The following is a 13,895-nucleotide window of genomic DNA, read 5'->3' as shown; positions in this document are numbered from 1 at the left end:
AGAGTTTTGAATAGTCCAGAAGGGTTGTTGTTGTTGTTGTTGTTGTTGTTGTTGTACTTGTTGAACAGATGGCTAGTAATAAGAAGATACTGGTGTTATCAGCTCCTGGCCTTCTTCTTGTGGAAAAAGAAAGATGTTGCAGGTGAAAACTAAGGAGAAATCGCACTATACTAACAATGCAAACAGCGCTGACTTCATGTAATGCAGGGCTGTCAAACTCATTTTAGTTCAGTTCCATATTCAGCCCAGTTTGATCTGCAGTGGGCCAGACCAGTAAAATAATGACTGAATAACCTCTAAATAATGACACATCCAAGTTTTTCTTTTTGTCTTAGTACAAAAACCCCAAATTAAATCATGAAAATATTTACATTTTACAAAAAAAGATGTGAATAACCTGAAAAAACAGAAATTTTATTTGAAAAATTTGTGCAGTTTTAACTAAATTATACATCGACTTATTATTTATACACGTACATTTACACACAGTGTTGCATAAATATTTGGTAACAGGCAGAATATTGTTCAAATTTTGGAGCTGGAATTCCGGAACTAAAATTGGAACAATTTCTACGATATTCCATCTGTTATTATTATTATTCTGAACCCAACTGCAGATCCCAGTGGATCCATAAATGCACCAAACATTTAGGAACAGGCAGAATATTGTTCGAACTGCACATTTCAGGTTGCTCAGCTTTGTTTTTATTTATGTATTTATTTGCATTTTATTGTGAAAGAATAGTTTTGTAAATGTAAATATTTTCACAGTGTAATGTGATTTTTTTCACTTAAATGTTTTCCAAATAATTTTTCACAGTAAATGTGTGTTTGTCATTATTTCTGGGTTATTGTGTTGTTCTTTTGACTGTAGATCACATTGGTGTGTATGTGGAACCTGAACCAAAAGGATTTGGACAGCTGTGACTGTTCAGGTTCATTTATGCACTTTCATCCTGCAGGGCCGGAATGGACCCTTTGGCGGGGGGTCAGATTTGGCCCCCGGGCCTCATGTTTGACACCTGTGATGTAATGAATCAAGTCCATATTCAACACTGTCTGTCACTCATTCAGATACGATCTGAGCAGTGAATGGACTACTATAGAAGACAATAACAGTGTGCAGTGCCTTGGCACAGCTGGATTCACATGGAAACTTCCTGTTCACTGATTCACTAGTCCAGGGCTGTCCCTCCACCAATCAGATTGGTTCGACTGAATGACTGGTAGTGGCCGATTACACATGTTGAATGGGCTGAAAAGTCTGGCGGCGGCATTAACGACAGCCAGTCACAGAGAACACATCAAACAGACTCATGTCACAGTCCTCACCAGACTGCTCGATGACGTCCGACCGCCAAAAATCGGGTTGGTGCGTCTTCGCCTTTAAACACGACGTAGAGGATATCAGCAAGTTCACAGTTCTGATCAAAGAGTGAAAATCTAACATTTTCCAGAAAGTGTTTGAAAAAACAAAAGAGAGACTGAGTTTGTACGTCTGCCATCATGGGAAAACTCGCAAAAAGAACATTATGACTAAAGCAGTGGTTCCAACCTGTTTTGGCTCATGACCCCATTTTAACATCCCAAATTTCCCAGACATTCAAAACAGGGACTTTTTTTTTTTTTTTTTTGCTAAAATTAATTTGTTTTTGATCATGTAATAGTTTGCTATACTATGTTGCAAATAAACCTTAATGTTAGAGGACATTTAGTCTGTATAATGTCTATTATTGTGGACATTTAGTCTATATAATGTCTATTATTGTGGACATTTAGTCTATATAATGTCTATTATTGTGGACATTTAGTCTATATAATGTCTATTATTGTGGACATTTAGTCTATATAATGTCTATTATTGTGGACATTTAGTCTATATAATGTCTATTATTGTGGACATTTAGTCTGTATAATGTCTATTATTGTGGACATTTAGTCTGTATAATGTCTATTATTGTGGACATTTAGTCTGTATAATGTCTATTATTGTGGACATTTAGTCTATATAATGTCTATTATTGTGGACAGAGGCAGTAAATCCAGGTGTAGATTACTGCACAAAGGCTCAGGATCTGTCCAGTCAGTCCAGCTGGGATTTACAAGGAGGACAATTAATACTGAACAAACAAGAACTGAAACTATGAATTATGAAAGAGCTGCAGCATCTGAAACTGACCACAGTGAACATGTGACACAAACAGAACCACAGTGCTGCAGTTTCACAACCACAGTTTGTCTGCTATGGACTGGGATTGTCTCTGTCAACTCAACATAGATTTTTTATTCGTAAGTTGTTGTTTTTTTTTAATCAATTACTAGAAATTTCAGGTCCAGACCCCAAGGTTGAAAAACACTGGATTAAAGGATCTGCACATGTGCATGGAAACAGGAAGATTTGAGCAACATTCATTTTTACTGGCTAATGTGAACAGCTGATCCAGAACATTGTCTTTTTCCAGAAAAGTATTGAAGCATTTAGAACAGGACCAACAAAAGGGTAACCGTCTAAAACCTTGACACTTTAACATCAATCCTAAAATGTCTAAGTGTTTCATTCGCAAAACAAGAAGCAATATCTTCTCAGAGAGCTTAATCCTATTTTTAAAATGAATCCCCTCAGCAGTCACCTTTTTTTTTTTTTTTACTTCTAAAACGGATTAAATTCTAAGCCTTTAGTTGAGTCTACTGTGACCTTGACTTTGAGGGCCCCCAAACAAAAGACTGTGTCACATTCAATTAATAATTTCATAGAGAACAAATTTAACTCCAACATACCGACAGTCCCACAATGCCCTCAAGTAATTGGGCTTTACTTCCAAAGCTACAGCACCATATAATAACAAAAGTGACATAAATTACTGTGGCTGCTGCTTGATTTAGATATGTTATTATTCGAAACAACCTCTGGAAACGTGTTAGGCCAACTGGTACACTTGGCAGTAATTATTTTGTGGACTATTTCTCTCTGGAGAGTGATACTCAGGGTATCAGATTGACAAATAGCCACTTGAAAAGGAGGCAATAATGGGCGAACACTTAAATTCATCCCACAGACAGTGCATTATTAGAGCTGTGACGTGCAGCGAGGTGAATATTTTGGCACTGTGTTATATTCCATGATGTCACCACGCTGGGAGCTACAATGTGAAATGAATTACAATTTCCAAGTGTTTATACTCAGAGGGAGGAAAGAAAAAAAAAATACCACCCAGCTTTATCTTATCTGTAAAGTCGGAGGAAAATTATACTGCGCCATTACACAAGCAAATCTCCAACCCGACGTGTTCCTACAGTTTTACTTCACAAAACAAACTCATCTCATTTTCATCCTGAGCCACTGTCGCACAAAAAACTCCAGCTCTGGTCCCTGACTGTCAAACCAAACACTTATTTCCAGGAAAATCTACCACTTTAACACTTCCACAGTAGAATGTCTGACATGTCATTCCAGGTGCTTATTGGTACCTGTTCCACTGTGATCCTGCTTCTACTGCTGCCTCACACACATGGACCGTTCACAGTATTAATTATACCTGACGCCTGCTGAAGTAAGGAGTTCATATTAAATGCAAAGTTCATGGAGCCACGAAGAAAAAGGTTCAACTCTGCGCCTAAACCTCAGTCATGATGATTCCCTGGACCTTATTTGTCCTTTTATTTGCCGAAGACTGCAGAGGGTGCATGGTACAGGACGTATGCATCTAAGGCAGGGCTGTCAAACATGTGGCCCGGGGGCCAAATGTGTCCCACCAAAGCTTCCAATGTGGCCCATGGGATGAATTTGAATTCCACAGTCCAGGCTGTGGAACTCATTGTAGTTCAGGTTCCACATACAGACCAATCTGATCTACAGTCAAATAATAACGTAATAATCTACAAAAAAGAATGACTCCAGATTTTGTTCTCAGTTTGATGTGAAAAAAATAATACTACATTATACAGATAAACTTCAACTTTTTGTCTGTTTTACTGCAAAAAATAACATTAAATTATGAAAATATTTACATTTACAAACTATCCTTTAACAATAAAATGTGAATAACCTGAACAAATATGAACAACCTGAAATTTCTAAAGAAAATTTGGTCCAATTTTAACTATTTTCTGCCTGTTCCTCAGTGTTCAGTTTCTTTGTAGAGCCGATCCATAATGCACATGTAGAAATGATAAGTTGAGGCAGAATATTGTTAAAATTGCACTTATTTTTGTCAAGAAATTTCAGTTTTTTCAGGTTATTACCTCCGCCAAGGAGGTTCGGTTTTTTCCGGTGTTGGTTTGTCTGTCTGTCTGTCTGTTTGTCTGTCTGTCTGTCTGTCTGTTTGTCTGTCTGTGTGCAAGATAAGTCAAAAAGTTAGGACGGATTTGGATGAAAATTTCAGGAAATATCGATACTGGCACAAGAAAGAAATGATTAAGTTTTGGTGGTGATCGGGGGGGGCTGATCTGCCTTGGCAGAGGTCTGCGTTCTCTGAGTGCTTTTCTAGTTCACATCTTTTTTTGTTTGGATAGTTTATAAAAGTAATTATTTTCATAATTTAATGGGGGTTTGCTATTATTTTACTGGTCCGGCCCACTTGAGATGAAATCGGGCTGAATGTGGAACCTGAAAGAAAATGAGTTTGAGACCTCTGATCTAAGGTTTTTGTGATCAAAAATGGGATCTTTCATTCTCCTCTGTTCATACGTTTAACTGTGACCCCTACTCCAACCCTGTGCACAGCTACTGGTTCTGGGCTCATTTCAAGCCTGTTTTCTCATCATCATGCTGAGCACATTTTTCTTGATCGGTCCTTTTCATTGGACCCTGGGGTCCCTCCTTGCACTGGGTTATGTTAACATCAGGATATTTTCCCTCCTAGCCCAATAAAATAAGAATGCTCCAGTGGTGTAAAACTGCTTTTGTGGCCCGATAATCAGTGTTGGAAGCTCTTTATCAGAAAATGACAAATACTGTGATCCAAAAACATAATTGAATAACCCTAACTGTGCACAGCTGTAAAATACAGAGGGTTCACATTTGGATGCCCCTCTCCTGAACAGATATAACTGAGGGACATTTCAGGGAAGATCTACAATGCGCTGTCTTTACGTGCAGATGTATCACTATGCAACTGTCTTGAAATATAACAAAAATAATATTCCTTTTTTAAGGATATAGGAGTATAGTAAACTACATCCAGTCTCATCTAATGTTGCATATGCATTCAATCACATGCACAAATATGACCCCAGGCCATAAAATATATACAAATCTCTGGTGTCTATATATGGCTCTAACCAAACCTGTGCCATATTTTCATTATTTAAACATACAAAAAATATGGACGTAAATATTTGACGTCTATTGAAGACATGTAGATGTAAATTTAAAAATAAGTGCAGGGTACATCACTGAGATTTCACTGGATATGTTCTATAGTACGTACAATATTTGCATTTCACACATATTCACCAATTATCTATCTATCTATCTATCTATCTATCTATCTATCTATCTATCTATCTATCTATCTATCTATCTATCTATCTATCTATCTATCTGTTTATATATATAGAAAATCTTGTGAAATGTTCTGGATATGCAGTCAGTATGTATGTGTATGTGTTATTGTACTGCACTGAGATATATGTGTGTATGTATGTGTCTGTATATATATGTATTATTCAGCTGTGACTATGTTTAATGCGCTCTCTAATATCTTCCAAACAATAATTAAATAAATAAATCACTGTAAACATATGTTACAGATGTTACATGGGCTTTTTTGGCTTTGGTTTGTGAATCTTTCCAGAGTTTAGTTTCAACACATTTTCTCATCTTAAAAACCAGTGATAATTGATCATTCCCCAAATTAAATAAGATATCAAAGTTAGTTGAATTTTTGTGTCTTGTGTAATATCAGTCGTTAATGTTTGATCCATAAATGCAGTTCCAGTGGTGGGGTACTAGTGCAAAAGTGATACAGACAGTACAAGGTTTTCCATCACTTTTACAAGCTCTTTTTACAGTTTAGATCTGTTTTATAAATGCTTTTTCAGATTACAAAAATATACTACAAAGTTAGAGAGCTGGTGTTTTGACATCTCCAAAAAATGAGAGTCTGTGAAGTGTCTTTACTGCTTAATGGTTTGATTTATAAATGCAGTTTCAGTGGGTTATTTTCTGTTACTTCAGTGTAAAACAGGGTGTCCAGGTGTCTCTGTTTGTGTTGGACTCCACAGCATTATGACCATTTTTTCCACGTCCCACAAATGAACACAATGTCCCTCATTTGATCGGCTGTCTGTCCACAGTGCAGGACAGTCGCTTTCCTCCAAACATGACTTTCATTGTATAGCAGAGACAGCGCTATCACCATTGGCTGTGTCCGCTGTCAATCAACCAACATACACATGGGGTCAGGAGTAGGGCTGAACGATATGGACAAAATTTCATATCTCAATATTCATGCCAGATATCTCGATATCGATACGATACGATATAACTATGGGTTTGGTGAAAACCAAGCATTTTTCAGAAGAATACAAACATCCTAATCCAAAAGAACGTGGAAAGTGCAGTTTTATTTATAAGAACTCACTGCCAGTCATCGACATTAACATAAAGTACGAATAAATGAAATTTGTTGTGACTTCCACAGATGTACATGCAGGGCCAGCGCGGGGGAAATCTATATCCTTTATATCGTTGCTTTTTCGATATTAATATCTTGAATGTTCATATCTAGATATTGATACGGTAACGACATATCTTTCAGCCCTAGGCAGGAGTCCATCAACCTGTCACCTGTGTCCTCCTGAGCTCCGCCCACAGACACACAAAAACAAAGGCAAAAGCCTCACACACCTGCATGCAAATACTGGAGGAAACCATGGAAACTGCGCAAAAAAAGAAAATGCAGCTACAGAAAAGATGAGTGAAAGCGGTGGGGGATGATTGACAGAGGGTACTCTGAGGAACTGTGTCCAACTTATTTCTCCATCGCGCATGGAGGTGAGTACGACCTGAGACCACAGACTGTCTGTATGAGATGTTGGTAGTGATGTGATATTCATGAATGAATCGAATCTTTTGAACGGCTCTTTGAAATGAACGATGAGAACCGAGTCTTTGTAAAGAGCTGTTCTGTCTTTCTTTTTTTTAAGGAGGGAGTGTCCGATTGCCGGTCAATTTACCAACAGACTGTTCTAGTTCTGAGAACTGCGCTATAGTTCAGGTATTTAAGTAATTGCAGTGATTCATCACTGGTGTGTTTTGTGCAATTTTTTCCATATGTTTACACACATTTAATGTTATTTCATCAGAAAATGTTTTATTTTCTTCTTCATGTTTAGTCTACAGACTAGTCCACATAATGTACCGTGATGTTTTTGGTCCAGTTCCATCATTTGTCTAATGTCACCTCTCATGTCATGGATTTAACCCACACATTTGAACTAACGATTCTTTATAATAATTTATTTGTAATGCACTTTACATTTTATCTAAAAATCTCAAAGTGCTACAGGCAATAAATAACAGAGAATAACAATAGAAAATAAGTAAGACAGATAAAAACAGTTTAAAAATAAAAACAACAGTTAAAAATGAAGACAATTAAAACAGGTGAAGCATGCACAGATGTTGGGAGATCATGGAAAGGCTTTCCTAAATAAAAAGGTCTTCAGACTTTTTTAAAAAGTGTCCTCAGTGTGTGTGTTCTTTTTTACAGTAAGATAATATTTACTGCTGCGCCAATTAAACACCTTTAAAATGGAATGTCAATCATCACATGTAGCCTATTTAGTCATTCAAACATTGGTGTTTCAAAAGAATGCCAAAAACATAACAGAGCCAGTCTGTTGAACGACTCTTTTCAGTGAACGACTCCTGATTGAATGACTCCCTTCAAAGAACCAACAGTCCCATCACTGGTCATTGGTCAGATTTGATCCATATTCCCTTTAACTGTTTTTAAGTTTGCAGTTTGAACTGAGAGACTAGAGGAGACAAAATATGTTTTTGTTATGTTTGTGGATATTTATTGTTTGACAGAATTCCACAGGATATTAACTTTATCTTATTCTGTTTTTATTCCTGTGTTTGAATGTTAAATGTTGGACTGTTCTGGGTTTGGATGTGCAAAGGTTTTAGGTCCCAGTAATGTTAGTTTGTCTGGAAGTGCAAACAGCTGTTCTAATGTTGTCAGTTCTGCCTTTTTGTTTTATTGCACAAAGATTAGTTTACCTTTGAGGGATGAGAACATGTACTCAAATGAAAAAAAAAAAAAAAGCTGATTTTCTAAAAGTGTTTAATTACAATATTTGAAACTAGAGTGTTGTTTTTTTTCATTTTTTACAAGTAGATGTTTTGTTTTGTTTTTACAAGCAAAAAAAGTTGTTGAAACCTGTGCAAAAAACAGTGCAGAAATCTGCATACTGTGTGCAACTACATCAAATAGTTGTTCTTCATATTTATTAGCTGGACAATCAGATGCACATTGTTTAAAAATGTAGACTTTGTTCCACCATTACAGTTACATGTCCCACATTGTCCCACACAAACACACTCCTTGTCCCACATGTGGCTCACAAACACCTGGTCAGCCTCATGTAAAAGCAGAGCAGCAACACATCCAGTGTACAGTTCAATCAATAATGCACCTAAATCCAAGATGGTTCAAAGAGATGTTCATGGTATTTTCAAGGCTGAGTGATGGACCAAGTATTTACCGTCATGTAAATAACTCACAGATAAGTGCATGTGTTTGATGGCGACAGTAGCAGAGCTGGTTGGTTCAAGGACAGCAGGAGCGGATCCATACCAGATATATAGGACAGACTGAACCCATCACTGCAGCCGCGCATGAAAGAGAAAAAGGCTGGAGCTCTACAGCAGCCAGGCCTTCTTTTGGATAAACATTAAATCACATGGAAGTGAGTGGAATAGGGAATTACCTTGGCATGTGGCTGCTGAAAGGTGACTCTGGAGCTGTTGATGAGTGATGAGTATCTGAACAGGTGGGAGGGGGACGTGGGGAACCTGTGGGCGCTGCCGGGCTGGTTGTGCAGGACGGCGGAGAAGCAGATGTGAACGGTGTCCTTCAGCGCCTTCAGCTGAGACTCCTGTCGCCCAAGAAACCACATGACACACACGTAAAGACATGTGAATCCCACCATCCCTCCACCCATGGGTCCACAGATGACATTCACTTCAGTATTAACCCATGAAGAGCCAAACAGCCGGCACAGACCGAAAGCATCTGCTCATCTGAACTGTTTCATACCTGTTGATCCACTAATGCTATCAATACATGTCAATAATTGGAGTAAAATACAGTTTGTCATCTTTTCATGGTCATTAGATATGACCCATTTCAGAGGTAATAATAGATAATAACCTTTAAATTTACTCAAAGTTTTCATGAACATCTGTGAATGAAATATAGGAAAATACAAGATGTACTTTGAAAAATGCAAAATACAGAGGATCGTATTATCGCAAAAGGTGATAAGTCACTCAAAAATGGTTAAATATAGAGAAAAATAATTTGCACAAATATCCACCAGGGACCAAAACCATCTACTGATCTAAAATGTTTAGTAACTTTAAAACCACTAATCCTATGGTGAAATAATTGGCAAAAAATACAGTTTTTCATCTTTTCATGGTCATCAGATATGACCCGTTTGGACGTTCAGAGGCTCCGTAGTTACCATGGAAACACTGTCATCATCTACAACATTGGTTCACCGATAAAACCCATAGAGTTTGATAAAGACCATGGATGGAGACACTGGGTTTGTGTTCAGTTAATGATAGATTTTGCAGAAAAAGTCTCTCTTTTGTCATTTTACATAGTTTTGATGTAATAACCTTTGAATTTACTCTGAGCTTTAATAAATATCCACATGATCTGTGAATTAAATATTGGAAAAGGATTTAAACTGGAAAGAAAGTCAAATACAGAGAATAATATAAGAATAAAAACAGTGATAAATCACTTATGAAAGGTTAAAATAGAGAGAGAAATTAATTTGGGAGCTGCCACAAAAGCAGTACTGGATCTTAATGGGATAAAAGGGGTGGGGTTGGGGGGGGGGGGGCTTTAGAGCAGTGAAGAGGCCTTGTTAGAAAGGACATGAAGCACAACTCAACCAGAGACACAGAAAATAAGGAATGTTGAAAGTCCTATTAGCTTTGAATCAATGATAACAGACAGAATGATTGGTTTAATTATTTTACAACTGCCTCAGATGTCGATAGCCCATGAGCTGAACTCCACAGTGACAGATTCTCCTAATCAGCAGTTTTCTCCACATACATTTTGAACTCATCTGACTCCACCCACTGACAGCGCATCAATACACACACATAAAAATAACATTAGGCCTCATTAATAACAGCTGCTGAACACGACCCCTTCAGATGTCCGCCACCAAGACAAATAATGAAAGAAATGCAGGGGAATAAGTTGGATCTAATTCTGTCTGTTGACATTTACTGGGTAATGAAATAATTATACTGTGTTTAACCACAATCAATCTGTTTATTCCTCTTAAACATAAAGTTTGTAATGATGACGATATTGTAGAATGAACACAAAGAGTATTTTTAAATCAAGATCCTCCTGTTGTTTAATTCAATCTTTTTAAGTTTGAGCACAGATTTGTTTCTGTGAACAACAGGTTTCAAAGGTAACTAGTCTGAAAAGTATATTTATTCTAAGAATGAACATAAATGACAATGGATAAAAACATGTGTTCCATGTTCAGGTGCAACTGAATTTCAATAGTCCATGAAAACAAGGACAGGGACGAATGGTGCTCAGATGTTCTGAATGATGACTCTTTTTATCCCTGCAGTAACGGTGACATTGAACACATCACAGATTCTGTCCATTCAGACAGTGAATGTGTCACAGGTGAAAGTCTTTTCCCTGGTTCCACCTGTGGTGAACGTACAGACCAGGTCTACAGACGAAACAAATGGACCACATGGATCAAACGAACACAGGATATACAAGTTAAAGAGATGATTAATATAGAATTAAGTAACTGCCAACTGGTGGTTATCATGTGTTCTGTCAGTTAATCCTTCTTTTTCTTTTTCTTTTCTTTTTTTCTTTTCTTTTGTTTTCTTTTTTTTTACCTCCGCCAAGGAGGTTCTGTTTTTGCCAGTGTTGGTTTGTCTGTCTGTCTGTGTGTGTCTGTCTGTGTCTGTGTGTTTGTCTGTGTCTGTCTGTCTGTGTGTGTGTGTGTCTGTCTGTTTGTCTGTGTCTGTCTGTCTGTCTGTCTGTGTGTTTGTCTGTGTCTGTCTGTCTGTTTGTCTGTGTCTGTGTGTCTGTGTGTCTGTCTGTTTGTCTGTGTCTGTCTGTCTGTCTGTCTGTCTGTGTGTTTGTCTGTGTCTGTCTGTCTGTTTGTCTGTGTCTGTCTGTGTGTCTGTGTGTCTGTGTCTGTGTGTTTGTCTGTGTCTGTCTGTCTGTCTGTGTGTCTGTGTGTCTGTGTCTGTGTGTTTGTCTGTGTCTGTCTGTCTGTCTGTCTGTCTGTCTGTGTGTGTGTCTGTCTGTCTGTCTGTGTCTGTGTGTCTGTCTGTCTGTCTGTGTCTGTCTGTCTGTGTCTGTCTGTCTGTGTCTGTCTGTCTGTCTGTCTGTGTGTCTGTCTGTCTGTGTCTGTCTGTCTGTCTGTCTGTGTGTCTGTGTGCAAGATAACTCAAAAAGTTATGGATGGATTTGGATGAAAATTTCAGGAAATGTTGATACAAAATAACAAAATAACATTTAAATGGACAGAATCTATCTTCAAGCACATATGAGTCTGACTATTGCATGGTCGAAAAGGAGCAGGAAGAAGTCTAAACTTATTTAATCCTATTCCTCAGTGTTTTTACACCTTTATCACTAACTTAATACAAGAATAATACAATACTATTTTCCTAATTTTAATACCACAACAAATACATAATGCAGTAACTGAATTACACACAACACTAGAAAAGCACTCGGAGAGCGCAGACCGCCGCCAAGGCAGATCTGTGCCCCCCCCCCCATCACCACCAAAATTTAATCATTTGTTCCTTGTGTCAGTATCAATATTTCCTGGAATTTTCATCCAAATCTGTCCATAACTTTTTGAGTTATTTTGCACATGGAAAGACAGACAGACACACAGACAGACAGACAAACCAACGCTGGCAAAAACAGAACCTCCTTGGCAGAGGTAAAAAAAAAAAAAGGAAACAAAAGAAAGACAAAAAGAAAAGGAAAAGTAAAGACTAACTGACAGAACACATGATAATCACCAGTTGGCAGTTACTTAATTCTATATTAATCATCTCTTTACCTTGTATATCCTGTGTTCGTTTGATCCATGTGGTCCATTTGTTTTGTCTGTAGCAAGGTTCTAATAGTTTTGGATTTTTCATTATAGTTTAGTTTTGTTTAGTTTGGACTTTTTTTTCTCTAATTCAGTTTGTTTTAATTCATTTTTAGAGCAGGTTTGCAAGTTTTAATTAGTTTTCATTTTTTTCTAATTGCTTAGTTGTAGTTCAGTTGTAGTTCAGTTGTAGTTCAGTGGTAGTTTAGTTGTAGTTCAGTTGTAGTTCAGTTGTAGTTCAGTTGTAGTTCAGTTGTAGTTCAGTTGTAGTTTAGTTGTAGTTCAGTGGTCTCTTTTCTCTTCTTCTCTGTGCTCCTATTCAAATCAATCCCAGACAGGACTCTGCTGCTTTAGTCTCCATGTTTCCAGGTAGAGTGGGGACCAGAAGACGACTGGAAACCACAAGTGAACACAAGTGACGGAGCAAAAAGTGTTGGATGGTGCTGCTAGCTAAAATTGCTAGAGCAAAATAAATCAATTTCGTATCAATCCAATGTTGACAAAGATGCAAATGAAGTGAATTTCATCCATAATTTTTATCTGTTTTAGTTTGTTTTGTAAATACACAATACAGTTTCAGTTAGTTATGTTTTTTTTTTTCCTTTTAATTATAGTTTTTATTAATTTCAGTTAACGAAAATGTTTTTACAGTTCTAGTTTTTGCCATTTCGTTAGTTTTCGTTAACAGTAATAACCTTGGCCTGTAGACCTGGTCTGTAGGAAACAAAATGTTCATGTCAGTCCAGTCATACAAACAGACTCAACAATTCAACCATTTTCTTCAATAATTACAGCAGATTTATCAATACAACACTTTCTTTTCCTTTTCTTTTCTTTTCTTTTCTCCATCCTCGCTCCCCTCCCTGTTCCCTCTCTCTCTCCTTTCTTACTCACCTTATCCAGTGCCGTCTTCTCCAGCTCCTCCTTGGCTATAGTTAACTTGTGCTCCAGGTCCATTAGCTGCTGTCCCTGCACAAAGACATGACTTTTAAATCAGCTGAACCCGCTCTGTTCTGTGCAAACAAAGCATTTCTCCGTCTGCACCTCATCTTCCCAGAACTATCAATACCATAAATCCATAGCACAGAGGATCAAGCCTGCTCTTTATTATTTTGCCGATCATCACTTTTGTCCTGACTTATTAAATGTGAATATCAGCCTCTGCTGCCCCCCCACCCACATTCACACATTATCACATCTACAGTTTTACACTTTTAACACTCTCATATTCCCGTGTCATTTCAACAGTGAAGCTGTGATTTCAACACTTATCACGAGCACAAATGTTTTATAATTATAACTCATGCTTTTGCTAAATGCTCAACAGTAGAAGGTCATTTTACTGCATTCAAAGGTCCAGTGTGTAAGACTTAATGCCAACTTCTAAAATATTAACCCTTCATTTTTTACCTCCGCCAACGAGGTTTGTCTGTCTGTCTGTGTGTCTGTCTGTGTGTCTGTCTGTGTGTGTGTCTGTCTGTGTGTCTGTCTGTGTGTCTGTGTGTGTGTCTGTCTGTCTGTGTGTCTGTCTGTCTGTG

The 13,895-nt window shown here is 37.6% G+C and overlaps 1 protein-coding gene across 1 annotated transcript in view; it reads right to left on the bottom strand.

Moving 5' to 3' along the window:
• LOC115439370 (leucine zipper protein 2-like) overlaps window positions 1–13,895 on the bottom strand; it is a 146,521-nt gene that overhangs the window by 69,984 nt on the left and 62,642 nt on the right. Inside the window, exons 3-4 of the mRNA XM_030163211.1 lie at window positions 13,252–13,326; window positions 8,941–9,108 (exon numbers count right to left, since the gene is read on the bottom strand). Of these exons, the coding sequence (XP_030019071.1) occupies window positions 8,941–9,108; window positions 13,252–13,314 (231 nt within the window). The 5' untranslated portion in view covers window positions 13,315–13,326. The remainder of the gene's footprint in view (window positions 1–8,940; window positions 9,109–13,251; window positions 13,327–13,895) is intronic.

The sequence above is a fragment of the Sphaeramia orbicularis genome, chromosome 3 (genome assembly GCF_902148855.1).
Source record: "Sphaeramia orbicularis chromosome 3, fSphaOr1.1, whole genome shotgun sequence".
Lineage (NCBI taxonomy): Eukaryota > Metazoa > Chordata > Actinopteri > Kurtiformes > Apogonidae > Sphaeramia > Sphaeramia orbicularis.
This window is presented reverse-complemented; position numbering and strand designations above follow the sequence as displayed.